This window comes from Hoplias malabaricus, chromosome 8 (genome assembly GCF_029633855.1).
Source record: "Hoplias malabaricus isolate fHopMal1 chromosome 8, fHopMal1.hap1, whole genome shotgun sequence".
NCBI classification, from domain to species: Eukaryota; Metazoa; Chordata; class Actinopteri; order Characiformes; family Erythrinidae; genus Hoplias; species Hoplias malabaricus.
This window is the reverse complement of record NC_089807.1, coordinates 13,532,516-13,551,977: the sequence shown is the minus strand read 5'-3', so window position 1 is coordinate 13,551,977 and position 19,462 is coordinate 13,532,516. Positions and strand designations below refer to the sequence as shown.

At 37.4% G+C, this 19,462-nt stretch overlaps 1 protein-coding gene across 2 annotated transcripts; it reads left to right on the top strand.

The window, feature by feature from the left end:
- Window positions 1-397: 397 nt before the first annotated feature.
- hif1an (hypoxia inducible factor 1 subunit alpha inhibitor) lies at window positions 398-17,832 on the top strand. 2 transcript variants are annotated; one of them, XM_066679595.1, is made up of 10 exons: window positions 398-459; window positions 548-670; window positions 1,202-1,460; window positions 5,029-5,279; window positions 10,652-10,800; window positions 12,029-12,174; window positions 12,749-12,855; window positions 13,058-13,121; window positions 15,147-15,257; window positions 15,570-17,832. In XM_066679595.1, exons 3-10 carry the CDS (start codon window positions 1,281-1,283, stop codon window positions 15,624-15,626), a joined length of 1,065 nt encoding a protein of 354 aa, XP_066535692.1. In that variant the 5' UTR covers window positions 398-459; window positions 548-670; window positions 1,202-1,280; the 3' UTR covers window positions 15,627-17,832. The 2 variants fall into 2 exon arrangements, with proteins under 2 accessions (XP_066535692.1, XP_066535691.1); XM_066679594.1 differs by lacking the exons at window positions 398-459; window positions 548-670 and having other exon boundaries at window positions 1,092-1,460.
- Window positions 17,833-19,462: the final 1,630 nt, after the last annotated feature.

The following is a 19,462-nucleotide window of genomic DNA, read 5'->3' as shown; positions in this document are numbered from 1 at the left end:
ATCTCAAGATTTGAACTTTCAGTTTCAGGGTTTTCCTTCAAATTAGAATAGAATAGCTTTTTATTGTCGCTGAGAAAACAATGTTAAGAACAGTGTTAAACAGCGAAATGCAGTTTTAGCATCCTCTCTCAGGCAGCAGTTAAAATATAAAATCTATACATGTGCAAAATAGCAGATTGTTCAGAGGCATTAACACAGAAGATATATACAGGCTTAATTTAAAAGTGCAGTGTGCAATTGCTTATCCGTTAGGATGAGTGGTTGTCCATTGATTCTACTGATTATCAATCAGGATGGGTTGGTTAAAGTAGTTGGGGGGTGGGGTTGATGGCTTGGGGGCGTTGATAGCTTTCACAGCCTGGGGAAAGAAGCTGTGTTTCAACCTGTTTGTCTTTGTCTTTGTCTTTGTCTCTGAATCTCTTTTTGGAGGGGAGGGGAGAAAAACAGAGTGCGTCCAGGGTGAGTATGAAATGGCTGTTGTAAATGTCGCTGAGGGGGGTAGTGAAGTTCCTATGATTTTTTCCACCCCTCTCACCACTCGCTGCAGGTCTCTCCTGTCCTGTGCTGTGCAACTGGTGAACCAGACCATGCAGCACTATGTCAGGATGCTCTCTATGGTGGCTCTGTAAAAGTTTACCAGCAAGTGTTGAGGGAGATGGGAGTGCTTCAGGTAACATAACTTTTGTCTCTAAATGAGGTCAGTACACAAACCCAGAACCCTCAGAGCCTGCTAAACAAGTCAGATTATGATATTTCACACCTTGGGGCACGAGACCATTTCTGCTGTTCTCCAAAATAGCCATCAATTTGTAAAAAGGTTTTAAGCTACACTTTATCTAGTTTTTGAATACCAATAGTGATTTAAAGAAAAATATTTGAACAGCTTTTCTATTATTTGTCTATATCTGACTTAATTTTATGTTTATTTTTTAATGCATAAAATAAGTGTCTTGAAAAATAATCAATTGCACAAATATGTTTTTACCTAATCTTATTAAATAAAAGCAATGTCACTTTAGGGGCTCCGTATTTTCTCGTGCCCTACAGCGCCGCCCTCCGTACAGTTCTCCGCTAACCCTCCTACTGCTCATTTTACCTGTTAGCTCTTAGCTGTCAACACAGAGAGAGAGAGAGACAGGGAAAACAGCTCTGAGGCGTTTACCTTGTGCGCAAGTAGTAGAGTCTGTTAAACTCCGAGCAGGAACACTGGCTGAGCTCAGTCTGTGAGGAGAGTCTCTTTCATTTGAGCCGAGGAGCGGAGCGGAGAGGAGACAGAGGAAATGGCCACAGTGAGCGTGGTAGAAGTGGACCCAACGAACAACGACGGAGCCAGCGCCTTCCCCAGTGTTCACAGTTCGGGCTGGACCGAGTCCCAGCTTCGAAAATACCCTTTTCAGATCAGACAGATCCCTCGACTCTCCCATACCGACCCCCGAGCAGAAATCCTCATCGATAATGAGGTAACGTTAACAATTACTACCCACTCTGTGCTGAATCATGACTAACGATAACTGAACCGGGAGGCAACTGTGTTTCTGACGCCGTTATGGTAATGCTTACTTAGGTCTAGAAACGCAGGCAGTCTATACTAATTGTATTTCATTTCTAGAATCTGTAAATTATGCTTCCATTTACGAAGCTATAGGAACTTGGTTTCTCTTTTGAATTCTCCGTTCCACCTTAAATGGTCCCGCTCCCTGCGACTATCTGGGACTAACTTAGTGTAAATTGTATCATTAGCATCAACTCCGAGGCTGTCTCTCAAATGTTTCTACCTAAAATGTAATGTCAGTACACTGTGACATAGCGGCTCAGAGGCATAACTCGCCGTTTCCACTTTATATGTTGAAAAGAAAGCCATTAAACTGAGCCATAGGCTGCAACACTCCCTCTCTAACAGTCAAGGTTCTCCTGTGTTTTGGGAGCAGTAGCCTCCGCTGACCTATGCACGGCATAGGAAGTAGAGAGCTGCTAGAGACTCAGTCTCAGTCTAGTTTAAATTCACTTAACAACTAATCTAGCCATAAGGAATTGATGTTTTGATTTGTAGTGTGCACTTGTAAGTGTTTTCCTTTGGGAGGGACCCTCGTGGAGCTGCACCCTCCGTTGTGGATAAATATAGCGTTCATTTTTGAATGTAAACAGAGGCGCTGCAATAGTAAGCTATGCAAAAATTTTAGGCACAGCTAGTCAGATAGACGTGTTTCTGTTTATTTCTAAGCTATATGAATTGGCACAGCGTAATGGACTAGAGCAGAAATAAACAAGACCCTAAATATACCCCGTGGCACAACTTTTAAAGGAAAAACAACATTTGGTGGTTCTTGTTCTCTCAATAGATGTAATTCTGATAATAACTGTAACAGTTTAGACTGTGCACATGCGTGTGCACTTATTTCCATTTGGAAAATAATGAAACATTTGAGCATGATGTACAAACGTTTACACAAGCCCTTTCTTCTGCATTTACAGAGCGATTAATCGTTAACTCAGATACCTCCCACAACACAACACACGTCGTCGGGCTAAACTTGGCTCCACACCTCCTAATGCAAACACAAACATTTACAGCGTTATTCTCTTACTTCAAATTCATAGCCAAGGTTTCATGCTTGTAACACACACACACACACACACACACGTATATAACATGCGCGCAATTATTCTTTATGCATTAAGTCAGCAACATTTTTGACGATTTAATCAACATTATATAATAAGCCTTAAAGTCGAAGTCCTGCAGGTTTCCCTGTTTATTTCCGTGTATAAAGTGCTTTATCGCTGACTCCGGGCAGAAGCAGCAGTGGGAGCGCTGCCCGCCGCCTACGTGCGGCACTGTGTACGTTCCTTCAGTCACGTAGCACTTCTCACTTTCTTTCTCTTCTCTGTCTCTCTCTCTCTCTCTCGCTCGTTCTGAAACAGACACACACACACACACACACACACACACACACACACACACACACAGAGAGAGGGGGACAGGCGCTTTTATGCTAAATAATGCTATTGTTCACATAGGTTGGATGTATACAGTGGCATACCATTACTGTTTAGACACAACGCGGAAAGCTTTTTATAAAATGGAATGAAGATAAAAGTGATTGTACAGAAATCACTATAGTCTGTACTCATAAAGGTTTAGATATCTCCTGATTTTGGTATAACAGGGTGTGATTACATCACCTGTTTATGTTTTCAACATTTCCCTATATTCTACATTCAGCATTCTTCCTTCTCTCATGTCCCAGCTTTTATGAAACGTGTAGATATCACCTGTTTAACAATTATCCTTTACAAAAAACAACTTGGTTGATAAAGTAAAACCTTAAGTATACTGTCTTTGAACTGTGCTTCTTTAAATACAGATCACATTGTGTTTACAGATCATGACTTTTATGTAAAATCTCTGGCTGTCTGAATTGCACCCTACTTTCTGCTTAAAGTGTGAGCCATGTCTTAAATATTACACTATTCGTCACACATAATGCACTGTATAACCAGTAGCACACACTAACCAGATGCACAATAGTTATGGGCAGACGTTCCATAATTCATAGCAGCCTCAAATATCAAATAATTTTCCTGAATTGATACTTTTGAACTGTTGGTTGAACTTAATCAGAAACCCGTTTCAGCTCATTCAGTACTTCGGCAGAACTCACCTCTGTCTTTCTCTTAGGGCTAAAATCTCCAACACAAGTAAGCTTGCCAATATACCGGACATATTGGCAAATCAATGACTGACAAGTAATTAAAATAGTTTGCGAAATGTACTGTATGTGGTTTTGCTGTCATACTGCTCCAGGGTCTTAAGGTCCTGGATTTCAGGGTTCAATTCTTGCTTGAGTCACTGTCCATAAGTAGCTTGTTGAATGAATGAATGTAAGTAAATGGGAATAAGGAAATAGCAGTAAGCATGACAATACCCTTGAAGCTAGAGAACTTTTTTTAATCAGACATTTATGCCTCGTGATCTTATTATGTTTAGATATTTATAGTAACCTTTGGTAATGTTGATGTTTTAAGGTGTTTGAAGCGAAATGTCAAAAAGCACAAGAGAAACACAGTGCTTTAATCACTCATCACCCCATACTCCTTATGTAGTGCATTACACAAGTAATGAAATGACTGAATCTAGATCTTAATAGTCCTTTATATATTTCAAATACAACATCATTATATATGTACATACACATACATACATAAACACAGACCAAGGGCGTCATGGTGCCGCAGCAGGTAGTGTCGCAGTCACACAGTTCCAGGGACCTGGAGGTTGTGGGTTCGAGTCCCGCTCCGGGTGACTGTCTGAGGAGTGTGGTGTATTCTCCCTGTGTCCGCGTGGGTGTGTTTCTTCCGGGTGCTCCGGTTTCCTCCTACAGTCCAAAAACACATGTTGTTAGGTGGATTGGTGACTCAAAAGTGTCCGTAGGGGTGTGTGTGTGTTGCCCTGTGAAGGACTGGCGCCCCCTCCAGGGTGTACTCCCGCCTTGTGCCCAATGATTCCAGGTAGGCTCTGGACCCACCACAACCCTGAACTGGATAAGAAATATATTCTAAAAAATTTGAATATGGAAAAGATGATTAATTTTCATAATCCCTTTCAAAAGGTTTAACTTTCAGAGATTATAGATTTAATTTAAATGATTTCAAGTATTTATTTGTTTATTTTCACATAATTTGGGCTTCCAGCTCATAAAACCCATGAAAACAGGATTTCAAAAAAATTAGAATACTGTGGAGAAATCAGCCCAAACTACTTCTCAGTTTTTGCAGAAAAAAAAGAAATTAGGATCAAATCAATCAAATATATAGACTGTGCATACAGACTAATGTCCTCTGCCACTGATGTAGTAATTCTGACTCTGTTGGGTTAAGGACAGGTTTAATTTAACGTGTTCCTTTTATTAAAACTAGTTTTATTAATGGATCCTAGAGGCTAGGTATTGATTCTGCAGTGTTACTTTTAATATAATAAAGATTTTTTTAATGACTGTATATCTGCCCCTTTTTATTTATTTAAAACAGGAACCTGTGGTGTTAACAGATACCAACTTGGTGTATCCAGCGCTCAAGTGGGACATAAATTATTTGCAAGAAAACATCGGGAATGGGGACTTCTCAGTGTACATCTCTGAAAACCACAAATTTTTGTATTATGATGAAAAGAAAATGTCGAACTTTGAGGACTTTGTGCCAAAATCACAGAGATTAGAAATGAAGTTTTCAGGATTTGTAGAGAAGATGCATCAAACAGAGCAGAAAGATGGAAAAGAAAGGTAAGTCTAGCTATGTAATAATTTTATATGTAAAGAATTAGTGGGAATTTTCCCCTGTTGTTGTTTAAAACAGCATATTGTGTACATATCCATATCCCCACATTTTTAAGGTCACTTGTGCAGTTTACGGGTTTAACTGCAGACTGTTTAGCCTTGACTGAAATGCTATGTACAGCAGGTGGATAACATTGTGGAAGCTGTTGAGGTACAAGAAATCCTATCCAGGAAATTAAACTGCTGCAATGTATGACTAAGCAGATACTTAGATGTGCAGATCACTGACCTGATTTGTCTACTGTGCCCCTGTCTCATTTAGACTCCTTGTTTGTTTACAACCTGCATTACTGTGGAAGTAGCAATTACTATATAAATATAATAATACTACTTGAAAGGTTTAGTAAATATAAGTGATTAAGACTACCATTCTTTGGATCTTCCATATACAGGTGCATCTCAGTAAATTAGGATATCATCAATAAGATAATTTATTTCTGTAATTCAGTTCAAGAAGTGAAACTCATATAGAATCTTTACAGTGTTGTGTTTCAAGTATTTATTTCTTTTAATGTTGACGATTATGGCTTGCAGCCAACGAAAACCCAAAAGTCATTATCTCTGAAAATTAGAATAATCAACACAAAAGACCTGCAAATTTTTCCTAACACTTTATAACGATCACTTAGTTTGATTCAGTAGGCTACACAATCATGGGGAAGACTGCTGACTTGACAGATTTCCAGAAGGCAGTCATTGACACTCTCCTGCTATATCCAAGTTTATTAATGGAAAGTTGAGTGGAAGGGAAATCTGTGGTACAAAAAGGTGCACAAGCAACAGGGATAAGTGCAGCCTTGAAAGGATTGTCGAGAAAAGGCCATTCAAAAATTTGTGGACAGCAGCTGGAGTCCGTGCTTTAAGAGCCACCACACACAGACGCACCCAGGCCATGGGCTTCAACTGTTGCATTTTTGTGTCAAGTCATTCATGACCCAGAGACAATGCCAGAAGCATCTTACCTGGGCCAAGGTAAGCCAAAAGGACTAGACTGTTGCTCAGTGGCTTAAAGTTTTGTTCAGATGAGAGTAAATCTTGCATTTCATTTGGAAATCAAGGCCCCAGAGTCTGGAGGAAGAGTGGAGAGGCACACAATCCAAGCTGCTTGAGTCTAGTGTGAAGTTTTCACAATAGGTGATGGTTTGGGGAGCCATGTCATCTGCTGTTGTTGGTCCACTGTGTTATATCAAGTCCAAATTCAGTGCAGCTGTCTATCAGGAAATTTTAGAGCACTTCATATTTCCCTCTGCTGAGAAGCTTTATGGAGATGTGGATTTCATTTTCCAGCAGGTCTTGGTACTAGTCCACACTGCCAAAATACCAATACCTGGTTTAATAAACATAGTATCACTGTGCTTGATTGGCTAGCAAACCCAGACCTAAACCCCATAGAGAATCTGTGGGATGTTGTCAAGAGGAAGATGAGAGACACCAGACACAACAGTGTAGACGAGCTGAAGGTCACTTTCGAAGCAGCCTGGGCTTCCATAACACCTCAGCAGTGCCACATTGATGCAGTAATTCATGCAAAAGTAGCCCTGACCAAGTATTGAGTCCATATACTGTACGTATGTTTCAGTAGGCCAACATTTCTATATTTATATTATATTATATTTTTATATTAAACATTTCTATATTTAAAATATATTTTTTTACTTGGTCATATGTAAACTCTACATTTCTGAGATAATGACTTTTGGGTTTTGATTGACTGTAAGCCATCATCAACAACATTTAAAATAGATAAACGCTTGAAATAGATCACTCTATTTGAAATGAATCTATGAGTTTCACTTTATGAACTTAATAACGGAAATAAATTAATCTTTGATATTCTGATTTATTGAGATGCACCTGTACATCAACATTATTAGGTTTAACATTTAACACTCTATCACTCTGTTCATTTAATAATAATGTTTCCTGAATCATTGTCCATTTTATTATCTCCATGGATCATATAGGTAAAATTTAGACTGTTGCGCCTTTTGCTATGCATACACTCTCTTACAGTCTGCTTCTATATTCAGGACCCCTACAGAACCAAAACAGAGAAGATATTATTTATGAGGTGGATAATTAGGTGGTAGTGTGTGTTGTTGTGTTACTAGTGGATAAGACACAGCTCACTCTCCACTCTGTTAGACACACCTACCTTGTTGGTCCGCCAACAAATAGCTCATCTGTTTTTTGTTGGTTTATTATTCTATAACAGTGCAACACAAATTAACAGGGCATCAACACATCAGTGTCTACACAAATATTTAGTAAGCGAAGATGATACTAGTTACAGTGAGTGTAGACCCAAGGAGGTCATTTCACTATTTTGCCTGATCTGGGTACATTAGCAAGTGTTAGCCAAATACTTTAAACTCTTTTATAAAAATTTGTTTTCTGTTTTATTCTTTAAATTAATGCCCATCATTCATTTTGAGAATTGACCTCTTATAAACTCACATAGAAACATATGAGAGCAACCTTCTTTAAATTTAAATTTTTCTTCACTTATGCGGAACATAAATAAGCAGCACAATTGGGTAATAATGTTTATTTTTTTAAATAGCTCATTATCATGTGATTATTAAGCACACTTGTACACTGCTCAGCAGACTGGTTAGAGATAGATTTTTCACTGAACCCACCACAGCCCCTTAACTTATTTCATGTTTCACATCCTTCGTTATCTCAAAAACATATATTTTAAAAATCATTAATTCTTTCATTAGTTTTATACACATGGATGTAAAAGGAGGCTTGCATGTCTTTGGTTTATTTCAAGTGCAATGTAAACATTTTGACTAGAAGAAAATTAAGGGCAAGTTTGATTGATTTTAGTATTAAGTGTAATATTATTTTAATATGAGCCTTGATTTGATACTTTAAAATACCCTGGCACAAAAACATTAGATATTAAGAAGCTTATCACACTTTGATGTCGATACATAACTCCACAAATTCTTGTATGTTCTCAATTCATATTAGCGCTGACAAAATGGTGGATCATGATTCAAGTCATTGGAATGCTTGCTATTTTTTTTATAATGCATCACGTGCCTCTAGTGTTCTTTGCACAGCTGAATTTCAGGCCAGCTATCTAACGTTAGTCCTGGATATAATCTCTTGCTTATTATTGCCTTATATAATTTTCTGAGACTTATGATTTTGAACCACACCCTTATTGTAAATGTGCCAGCATGCAAAATGTGGATTGTTCAGTGTGTATTCATGAATCTCAAGTGGCAATGAAAGATTGACTATGTATTTAATGAGTGAAAATATGTCTACATCTTTGCTAGATTTTAAAATATTTCTTCACTGCATGAAACAGATATGTGTTGGATATTTTATAAATCTGAACTCACACAATCGATTCATAATTCCCATCCAGAGAGCAGCATGCCAGTAATGCTCTGGTCGTAGGATTCTGATTATTGATTTTCTTTATTTCTTAAAAAAGTGTTTTCTGGTTTCAGCATTTAAAAAATAAGATTCTGCCTGTTGTCAGGGAAAATGAGCCTGCATATATCCAGAGTTTCTCTCAGTACATAACAAATTTTTATACTATATCCATGATTTTACATTTTAAATATGTGACATTTTATGTAGTACTTTCATATATCACAAAGTCATTGCCTTGAGATGTTGTTTCTTAAAAGCTAAATTATTTTTAAATGGTTGATTTCTAGTAAGTTCAAACTGTAATGACAATTTGTAACATATAGGTAATTATAATGTCAGCTGATTCTATGGAGTAATCTGATTCAGTGTAGTAGTATTACATTCTTTAAAAAAATTAAAACGAACATTTGCATAGTTTTAATTATGTATAAAATAATCATGTTGATCAAAATTAGGCGCAGATGAAACATGCAGATAAAAAAAGAAATAAGCAAATGAACAGGTTAATTTGATTTGTTGATATATACCATTATGAGAATTTGGTTACAATGGAAACATTGCACAGTTATTGTATCATGTACACTAGATGTTTACGTGTAGTGGTAATGTTTAGCACCCATTTTTATTGGTTAATCCACAGTGCTTGGCTGCATGAATTGGTCCATGAAAACAAATTTGCCAACTGTTTAACAGCTCTCAGATTCTTAAGACACTTATTTCATCAAACAAATTTTACCACAACAATATAAGTAAGATCATTATTATTAAATATTGTGCATTACAGTCTTGAAAAACATGTCAATGTGAAACTTGTAATTCTAAATGTACTAACATAAGAAGTTAACAATTGTTAGTTATTAGTTACAGTTGTTTGTTATAGTTATTGCTGGTTACAAAGTGTTCCATGTAATTATAAAAGTATATTGAAAAATGTGCTTGCGAAGATGTAGGGCTTGACAATGAATCATTTTAGCACAATTTCAAAGGGTGACAATTGTAAATCTGAAATTTTAAGTGGAAAAATGGAAGTGTGTGTTCACAGTAAATTTCAGAGCTGGAGTGTCTACTAACACACAGTGCAAAATAAGAACACAAAGTCCTTTTTTTTGGGGGGGGGGGTCAGAAAATGTGGGTCAAAATGAACTTTTCTGATTTTGCTTCCCTTCTGATGTCAAGTGCAGAGAGTCTAATCGTGGCATTGGATCTGCATTTATGGGAATAGAGCAAAGCAGGGTTAAACTGCATAATCAAATTAAAACACCAAAAATAAAAACGGACAAGGACGAGAACAAAACTAAACAAATAAAACAGGAGCTTCTGTGTGCCTCACTAGTGAGCTGTGAGCTGTGTGTGGCTTGTCATTTAAAAGCACAGGCACTGAAACTGATCCTAATGGACAGGGATGTTATATTCTGTATTCCAACTTCTAGTTTGAAAACAATATTTATAAAAAAAAATAAAACAAGACCCTGGATTTTGTGTAAACAAAATAATCTCAGTTAAAGACGTCTGTGTATTGTAGATTGGTAAGCTGGAATGGTGCATATATATATATATATATATATACACACACCATTTGTCAACATCATTGCCATGATTGGTTTGGATTGTTTGTTTATGCTTTCACCAAGACAGTACTTGAATTAATTAGATCAGTGTAAAATAAAATTCACCTGGACAGGTATAGTGCTGTTGTAGGGTTGCATTGCTTTGTAATTATTTGTTTTACTAGATTGTTTACTGTAGAAGCGAGGGGGAAATTGTTCATTGAATTCAGATTTTTTTTGGCATGTTTTATTTATTTATTTATTTGTTTGTTTATTTATTTTAAAAACTTACATGTTTAAATGTAAATCATACATTTTCTAAACCCAGTAAACATTATATTTGACAAATACCTGATTTTATTTTTTTTGTAGAGTATACTTGCAGCAAACGCTCAATGACACAGTTGGGCGAAAAATTGTTGTAGATTTCCTGGGATTCAACTGGAACTGGATCAACAAACAGCAAACCAAAAGAAACTGGGGACAGCTAACCTCTAATCTGCTGCTCATAGGCATGGAAGGTAAATGTGTGTGTGTGTGTGTGTGTAATTTTCCTTTTAAAAGGTGCCACAATAGTGGGATGAGTAGTAGAGCTAAGTATGTGGTTTGTGCCCATGAAAAATTAGCCAGATTCAATGGCAAACAGCTTATTCTGCCTTTGACGCATTTGGTGTTTGGTGACTGGATGATTGAAGTTTGAAGAAACAAGACATATTGGCAATTTAACAGTTTATTAATTTAACAAACAGGAGCCTCAGTAGCGTGTGGAATTTACAGCCACAACAGCCTGGCACCTCCTCCTCATGCTGGTCACCAGCCTAGTCACACACTGCTGTGGGATGGCATCCCATTCTTCAAACAGCGTTTGTCGCAAGTCAGCCAACGTGGCTGTGTTGGTCACTCTGGCACGAACAGCATGCCCAAGCTGACCCCACAAGTGTTCAATGAGGTTAAGGTCAGGACTGCTGGCTGGCCATTCCATCTTCTCCACTCCAAAATTCCGGAGGTAGTCTCTGATAAACCCTGCCCTGTGGGGGTGAGTGTTGTCATCTTGGAGGATAGAGTTCAGTCCCAGACTGTGGTGATGATCCGTTTTCCAGCGAGGGAGATGCCACCCCACACCATCACACTGCCTCCACCAAAAGATGTTACTCTATCGGTGCAGCAATCAGCATAGCATTCTCCGCATCTTTAGTCCCTATGATCCAAGTGCCGTAGGCAGAATCTGGACTCATCACTGAACATAACGTTCCTCCTCCACATGTTCAGGTTCCAGTGCACTTGTTGCTGACACCAGCCCAAAGGGGCCTGATCGTGAAAGGAAGTCATGGCAGGCCTCCTGGCAGCCCGATAAGACCGGAGATTGGCTGCGTGCAGTTAGTTCCGGATTGTCTGGGCAGAGAGTCGTCGGCCATATCATCCTACAAACCTTGAATGCAAATCTATATAAGACTGCTTACGGTACCCAAGTGCTGTCAGGGTGTCCCTGTTATATGGAAATTGGCCTTCAGTTTGGAGATGGCACTAGGGTTCACTCCAAATAGTGCCAAAAATTGGTTTTAGTGGAACACCAGCTTGAAGTTGCCCTATCGCACGGGCCCTGTTACAACAAAGAATCTACTAAACACAAATTTCCTTACTTTTTGTGCTAAGTAAGGAAGAGAGCGAAACATTTTTATTTTTAGCTCTGAAAGGCAACAATAACTTGTATCATGCATGTATTCATTCCCATAATTTTGTTGTGAACAGGGAATGTGACACCAGCACATTATGATGAACAGCAGAACTTCTTTGCACAAATCAAAGGTCACAAGAGGTGTATACTCTTCCCTCCAGACCAGTTTGAATGTCTCTACCCGTTTCCTGTACACCATCCGTGTGACCGGCAGAGCCAGGTATTACTGGGATGTTGAACTTAATTTTAAATTTGTAATCAGATATATATGAAGCAGTTTATTTAGTGGTTAGGTACACAGTAGTAGTACAATACTTTTTTGGTAGATATACAAGTGAGTCGAGTCAAATCAAATTTCTAAAGCACATTTAAAGACAATAAATTTCACAATTAAGGAAGTATAACCAAACAAATCAGACTCAACAAGACAGGACAGATAAACAGACCTCACAATTCTGTACATCCCAAGATGACTGCAGTGTCTGGGAAATTAAGACTTAACAGAATATTAAAATGCAACAATTTTGAAGAAATATTATTCTATAAGTGGAATTACCCACTTATAAAAAGCCCAGAGACTATTGCAATAATTACAAGTTCTAGTTAAATTTGATTGACTCCCTTCACTCAAAGAGCCATACAGCATTTTCCAACTATATTCAACAATTCTTTCCTTTTAAAATACTTCACAATACCTTTCAGTTTTTGAAAACAACTTTTATTTTTTAAAATAACCTTTTTTAAGCAAATGCAATATTTACAACTTTCAGATTTCTTATTTCTTTCAATTATAGGTTGATTTTGAAAATCCTGATTATGAGAGATTTCCAAAATTTAAAAATGTTGTGGGATATGAGGCTGTTGTTGGACCAGGTGATGTGCTGTACATCCCAATGTACTGGTAAGATATGTAAATAATTCGTAGATATAAAGTAGGAGATAGAAAATGGCATATTTTCTAGCTCTGTACTGTATCACATGGAACTTGTGTTAAGATGCCTAAAATACAAAAGGAAATGATTTAATTTTTCCGATTTAAGTAAACAAATATCAGATTTAATGTGTTTTTAAATATATTAATGTATGTTTATTTTTCACTCTAGGTGGCATCATATTGAGTCCCTGTTAAATGGAGGAGTAACAATCACTGTCAACTTCTGGTACAAGGTATTACTGTGCAGGGTTATTGCAGAAATTAGAATCTTAGATCATTTTTTCTACTGCGGAATCGGAATCAAGCTTTATTGGCCATTTATGCTCGCACATGCGAGGAACAAACATACAAGGAGCAAGCAAAGAAATAAAAAGAAACTGCCGTTCACAGTCAATCATTAATTAATTAATTCATTGTAATCGCTTATGCGGTTCAGGGTGGCGGTGGGTCCGGAGCCGACACAAAATCAGTAGGCTCAAGACGAGAACACAACCTGGAGAGGGTGCCAGTACTTCGCAGGGTGACACACACTCATACATAACTGACGATGTCACAAAGCGGCTTTACATAATTAGTGTCAGAACAGATCATTTGAATCAAAGCCCAATGCGAGCAAGCCAAAGGCCACAGTGGCAAAGAAAAACTCCCTCAAGGCTGGAAAAGAAACCTGTCATCTGTCTGTGATCATACTACTGATAGAAATTTACATTATCACCAGTTAAGGCTGTCATTATACAGTGTGTTAATAATAATAATAGTGACAGTGGTATCAATATGGGGCCACAATAGTGCTGGAAGCATCAGTCAGGGTGTTGCTAAATCAAGTCCATTTCTACTTCTGATGGTGTGGAGTAATAGTGAGGGGTCTGAGGCTGTCAGCAATAGATGGAGGTGAGCAGCTGGTCTGGTGTGGACCACAGGAGAACCCAGCAGACAATCTTCCATTAATGGCTTGCCATTTTCTCAAAAAAGAGTAAAGAGAAACAATTCATTTGGTTGAGTGCAGTAGAAAAGCGTATGTAAATATTTTCATTATTGTAGTGACTCCAGCAGATCTGACTGTAACATACTTACTGGAAGGAGGGAAACCAGAAAGAACACAGACATTAGAGCATCCTCAGACAACAACATCCATCCGCTCCACCATCCTCAAACCAGAGAGATTTTGAGCACATCATCCGAGTTTACCATGATTCCCCATGTCCATGAGTTCCTGAATCAACTACCTTAACATAATAGAAGAAGAACAATGGGTTTTGAGGCTAGATTTAAAAATAGTGACTGTGTCTGTGTCCAAAACACTAGCTGGAAGATTGTTCCACAGCTGAGGGGCTTTGTAGGAGAAAGCTTCAATGTTGTATTAAGTTTGATACCTTATTTATAGCAGGTTTTGGACCTAGAGGGAGAACCTCTGTTTTGTCGCTGTTTAGTAGAAGGAAGTTGTGAGACATCCAATACTTCACATCTTTTACAGCTGTAAGATCTGTATGGTAAGACTTAAACCATGATAGGGCCGTTCCTATGATTACGACCATGTTCTTTAGTCTTTCTTGTAGAATAGTATGGTCAATTGTATCAAACGCTGTATCAAAAGGTCAAATCAGAAGTCAAAGACATTAAATGTCCAAAGGTTGTAGCATCTGGTCTTTCATATTTTTTCCCATAAATTATTAAAAGGGAGTTTTCCACTTCTTTTGCTGCAGTTACATACTCTACTATTGTGTGAAGGTTTAATGCTAGATGTTGCAATGTTTTGTGAGAATTTGTTGGCATTTTGACCATAACAGTATTTGTGAGTTTTGGTACTGCTGTTAGCTGATGTTCTGGAAAAGAAACACTACTCAAACTCATCCCTGATGGGCCACAGCCTCGTGTTGTGGGTTCTTATACTCCTCTAATCGGTGCTTGGCTTTAGGCATGGTCTATCTCCTTCAGGGCAAAAATGTGCTTTTTTTTTTTTGGGCAAGACTGGACACATCCTTTCTAATAAAACATTTCAAAATATTTTCGAATCGCCCTGTGCCAACTGTTGGAATATGTTGCAGGCATCCATTTCAAAATGTGTGCATATTTAACAACAACAACAAAACGTTTAATAGGTTTAAGTACAACAATAAATATATTACTGTTATTTCATTTTAATAAACAACCAAGTGGATTTCTAAACCACTGCTTTTATGTTTTAATTTGTATTTAATATACTGTCAAAACATTTCTGTTTTTATCACAAGAATACTTTATGATTGCTGTCTTTTCAGGGAGCTCCCACACCAAAGAGGATAGAGTACCCACTGAAAGCACATCAGAAGGTGGCCATAATGAGGAACATAGAAAAGATGTTAGGAGAGGCCCTGGGGGACCCACATGAGGTAGGAAAAAAGTAGAGCAGTTAATCATAAGGTTTTTCTATTTTTAAACTTTTCAGCGGATTAGTGCTTTGTAGAAAGTCCCTCTATATTTTGACCCTGACAATAGCCTACATACAGGTGTATTTGTAGCTAACCTGGTTTAAAGCTGAATGGAATTCAGCATGTTAGTTATATTTTAATAGGTTTAAAATATAAAGATTTATTAGTTATGAATAGAGGATTAAAGACGCTCTTCTATAAAGGAAATGGGCTATACAATGAAAATAAAATCCAGTGTAACATACAGTGTTTATATGTTTCCTTATTCTGCAGGTTGGCCCATTACTGAACACGATGATAAAGGGGCGATATGAGCAAAGTCCTAGTTAATTGTGAGTAATTAGTGTGCTGTTGGGGCAATGCTGTTTGTAAAAGGGGTAGGGATGTGAATGTATGCTTCTCTGTACATTCAGACTGTTGAATTGACAGTATCTGGCAGTGTTTTTGCTGCCTGTATTTAAGTCTGCTTTGATTGTCTCAAGCTATGTTCTTGTTAGTTCTAAATCTGTTCAAGGAAGGTACCACTAGACATCCATCTGTTGAATCCTTATAAGCATAATGCATACTACTGAGTGATATTTCAGTGGAAAGGGAGAATAGCATTTAAAGCAGAGAAATAATTACCCTTAGCACCTCTTTAAATTGTTTCATTATCTTAGGACTAGTAAGGTGCCATAAGCAAAGACTGAATTCCTGCAATCCTGAGTCCTCATTCATAAGCAAAGCACATTTAGAAAATATGACAGATACAAGAGTGCTTCTGTGAAACAGAATTAGAGCTACTCTTGTAAATCTGGTAAATTTTACAGTATTCTGTAATATGACGTTTGAAATTAGTGCCGACTTCCCTCATGCCTATAAAAATACCCTTTTAAATCCTACAATGTTTTTGCCAGTAATTTTAACAGGAACAGTCAGCAAGAAGTATTGTTTTAAAACACTGAAGGACTGTTTGACCCTGTCATACTTGGCATGTTGAATGAAGTTTGAGTATTTCTACGTTTTTGTTTTTCATTATTGTGTAAATTCAGGCATATTTTATTTACTTTTACATTGACTTGTATATTTTTTGAATGTAACCCTGTTTTACATGTGGTACAATTGCAGGACTGTAATTGCAAATGAGGTCAAATATGTAATTTAATGTACTGTTATTTACAAGGCATTAAGAATAATTCTGTTGCTGTCTCAATACAATAAAGACTATTTTATGGGTAGAAATTAATTTGTCCTTCACAGGATTGTAAAACAAATTTATCAGACCGAAGAATGATGTATAATCTGAAATGAGTACCATGCTTGTTTATTTTAACATGTGTAAAAATTTATATAACCCAAAATCACACCCCACCACCATCATCATTGGCCATGCTACTGTAGATGAATATATCTTGATCTGAAACAAATCAGCAGCCATGATGCAAAAAAAACTAATTGAATCAGTCCACATTCTACCATTTTTCAATGCTCCAAGCATAAAATCAAAGGTATAAAAGTAATCACAGTTGTAATATAACTACCTGCATTTGTGCCATTTAATTTTCCTAACATGGATTTAGTTGAACAAGTAATAGGTAATATTGACTTAAATATTCTGTGGCAATATTTGCATAGTTTATAATGCCATTTGAAAGAAACAGATGGTTAGTATAGCACTTAACATGATTCTGAGTCCTTGGCAACTTAAAATGGAACAAAAATTCAAATAAGAGAAAGTTTAAAGGACTTTTGGACAAATTGCTTGTGATTTCTTACTGATGGAAAATAATATTATATTTTTCAGACAGTAATGGCTGAAACTTCTGTCTGAATTCTTTTAATACTAATTTGAAACATTTTAGCCCACTCATCATAGTCACAGGCTTGGTGACTGAGATGTCTTAGACTTGGTGACTGAAATGAGAAAAATAACTTCTAATTATGAGGGATACTTAAAACAACACCAAAAAAAGTTTTTCAAACCTGAACATTTTATGAATCTTTGATGTATACAGCTCATGTTTGTCTATTTGTTGGGCAGCATTTCATTCTTTATATTTGTAAATTCTCTGCAAGCTTTAATAAGTGCCTGCAAAATAATGACTCCAAACTTTATTCAGGGACAGAAATCACACCTTACTTTTTCATTTAAAGTTTAATACGAGTAATGTGTAATGACACAGTACACAATCTGCTTTTCTTTACAACTCCTCAATAAAGAAAGAGGAGCTCTTCTCCATTTTGGTAGGGAATATCACCAAGATGTCTGCTCTTAGATATTTTTGGCAGTCTTTGAAAGTGAAAACTTCCTTAGCTGTTATTCTGAAATTGAGCAAATACTGGGGTTTTACCACAAGCAAGTTGCAATGTATAAACACAAATATCATTGTCCTGCCTCAGTTCTTTGTAATATATTATACAAAACATGTTAATTCATTGATTTCCTGTGTGCTTGAATTATTTGCTCTGCTGTATAGCTATTTGGATTTGGAGTTGAATGGCTACTGAAAACGATGTTCCAACATGTTGTGCATGTAATTAATAAAAGACCATTTTTAGACACAACAAATGTGTCTCGTTCATTTTACATTTAAAAGCTGTATTTATTTGGGTGTAATTTATGCAACTGTATGTAAAAGGCCAGGCTCATAACTGAAAGCTGAGCATCCAAAATACTCATACCTGTGGTTTTTGTTGAAAGGTGAGTGTTGTGGTTCCTCTTCAAAAAACGCCATATGGAGCCTTACAACAACTCCCAATCATATTGCAAACTAGGGTTGGGCGGTATAACGATAAAACCGTATACCACGATATTTAAAAATGTGGACTGTATCTTAAAATGAGAGCGGTATTTATGACTTGTGTGTGATGTGTCAAATTTCGGTTCTGTGTCTTTAAAACTCGGCTAAAATGTTCATGTGCATTTAAGAGAGCCACAGGGAGGGGGCGCTGTGGGAGCTCAATGACTGCTGAGGTCACGGCCTGAAAATAGGTGGAGAAAAACACAAGCCCAGTACCCCATCACACTTATATAAATGTAGCGCTGAGTTTGGGTAAAAAGATAGGAATTTAGCTGTAATCAGACATAATTCTCAGAAAATCCTTCACTTGACTTTGTGCTCACAGGTAGCTATATGGCTTTATCCTCTAAATATGTGTGTTTTGAGCCTCAAATCGCGAAAAAATCAGCTGTGATGTGCTAAACCACAAGTGCCCGTTAGCGCCAGCGGTGTCTTAGTTCGCTTATTTTCGAATTATTCTGTTCCTTCAGCACCAGTTGCTGATCAGAAACGGGTTTTTATCGTCAATACGTGTGTCGGTGTGCACTGGCACTGTCTGGCTGTGTTTAGCTAAATTCACTCGACTTTGTGCTCTAAGATATAAGGTGCAGCCTGACAGCACCCCCTCCCCACGGTAATACCGTATACCGAGATAATATTTTGAGACGGTATTACGGTATGAAAAATGTGGATACCGCCCATCCCTATGGCAAACAGTGACCAGTCACCTAATTAATAACTTCTCTGTATGAAGACAAAATCCTGTACTTATTCACTGGAGGTGCACACAGTGCCCAAACTTTTATCTTCACAGATTCCTAAACGGCCACTACCTCACAAGCTTTTAACATTTCATTACGTAGCCACATTTTTTTGGGTGTTTTATTAATTTAAGCTCGTTTAAAAGCTCCAGAAGGCTCAACATTTACATCTGGCATCTCAGACCCACCCCCTCCAAGCTCGCATTACAGACCTATAAATGAATCAAGCTCTAGATCCACACTGGCACCATGAATGCATTCTCAGTGCCACCCTTTCTATGTGGACTTTACAAACTACATCAACAGCTTGACCAATATCAATCATCTTAACTCCAAATAGGCATCCCTAAGGCCTTACCTGTTATTTCATGCATGATGCCATGTGAACTTTATATGGTACATCACTAACTACGTCTTCACATATGCTAAAGATTCCCTTTTACCACCCATAGTGGTACACTTGCACAATCAATTAATTAATTAATGAGACTTGTTATCCACAACAATTGACTTGCTTTTTCAGCTACCCCTGACAATTACTTCATTGTTGCCTTTAGCACATGGCTTCATCATATCATTCTACAAGCACAAAATCGATGTCTTTTATTCACTTCTTAAAGGAGTCTTTTTTTTTTTGACAAATGCA

Excerpts from the sequence above, each read along its gene's own strand:
- hif1an (XM_066679595.1), top strand. The coding sequence starts at position 1,281 with ATGGCCACAGTGAGCGTGGTAGAAGTGGACCCAACGAACAACGACGGA. Across the intron at positions 10,801-12,028 it reads GCTGCTCATAGGCATGGAAG|GGAATGTGACACCAGCACAT; the intron begins GTAAATGTGTGT and ends TGTTGTGAACAG. Across the intron at positions 12,175-12,748 it reads CGTGTGACCGGCAGAGCCAG|GTTGATTTTGAAAATCCTGA; the intron begins GTATTACTGGGA and ends TTTCAATTATAG.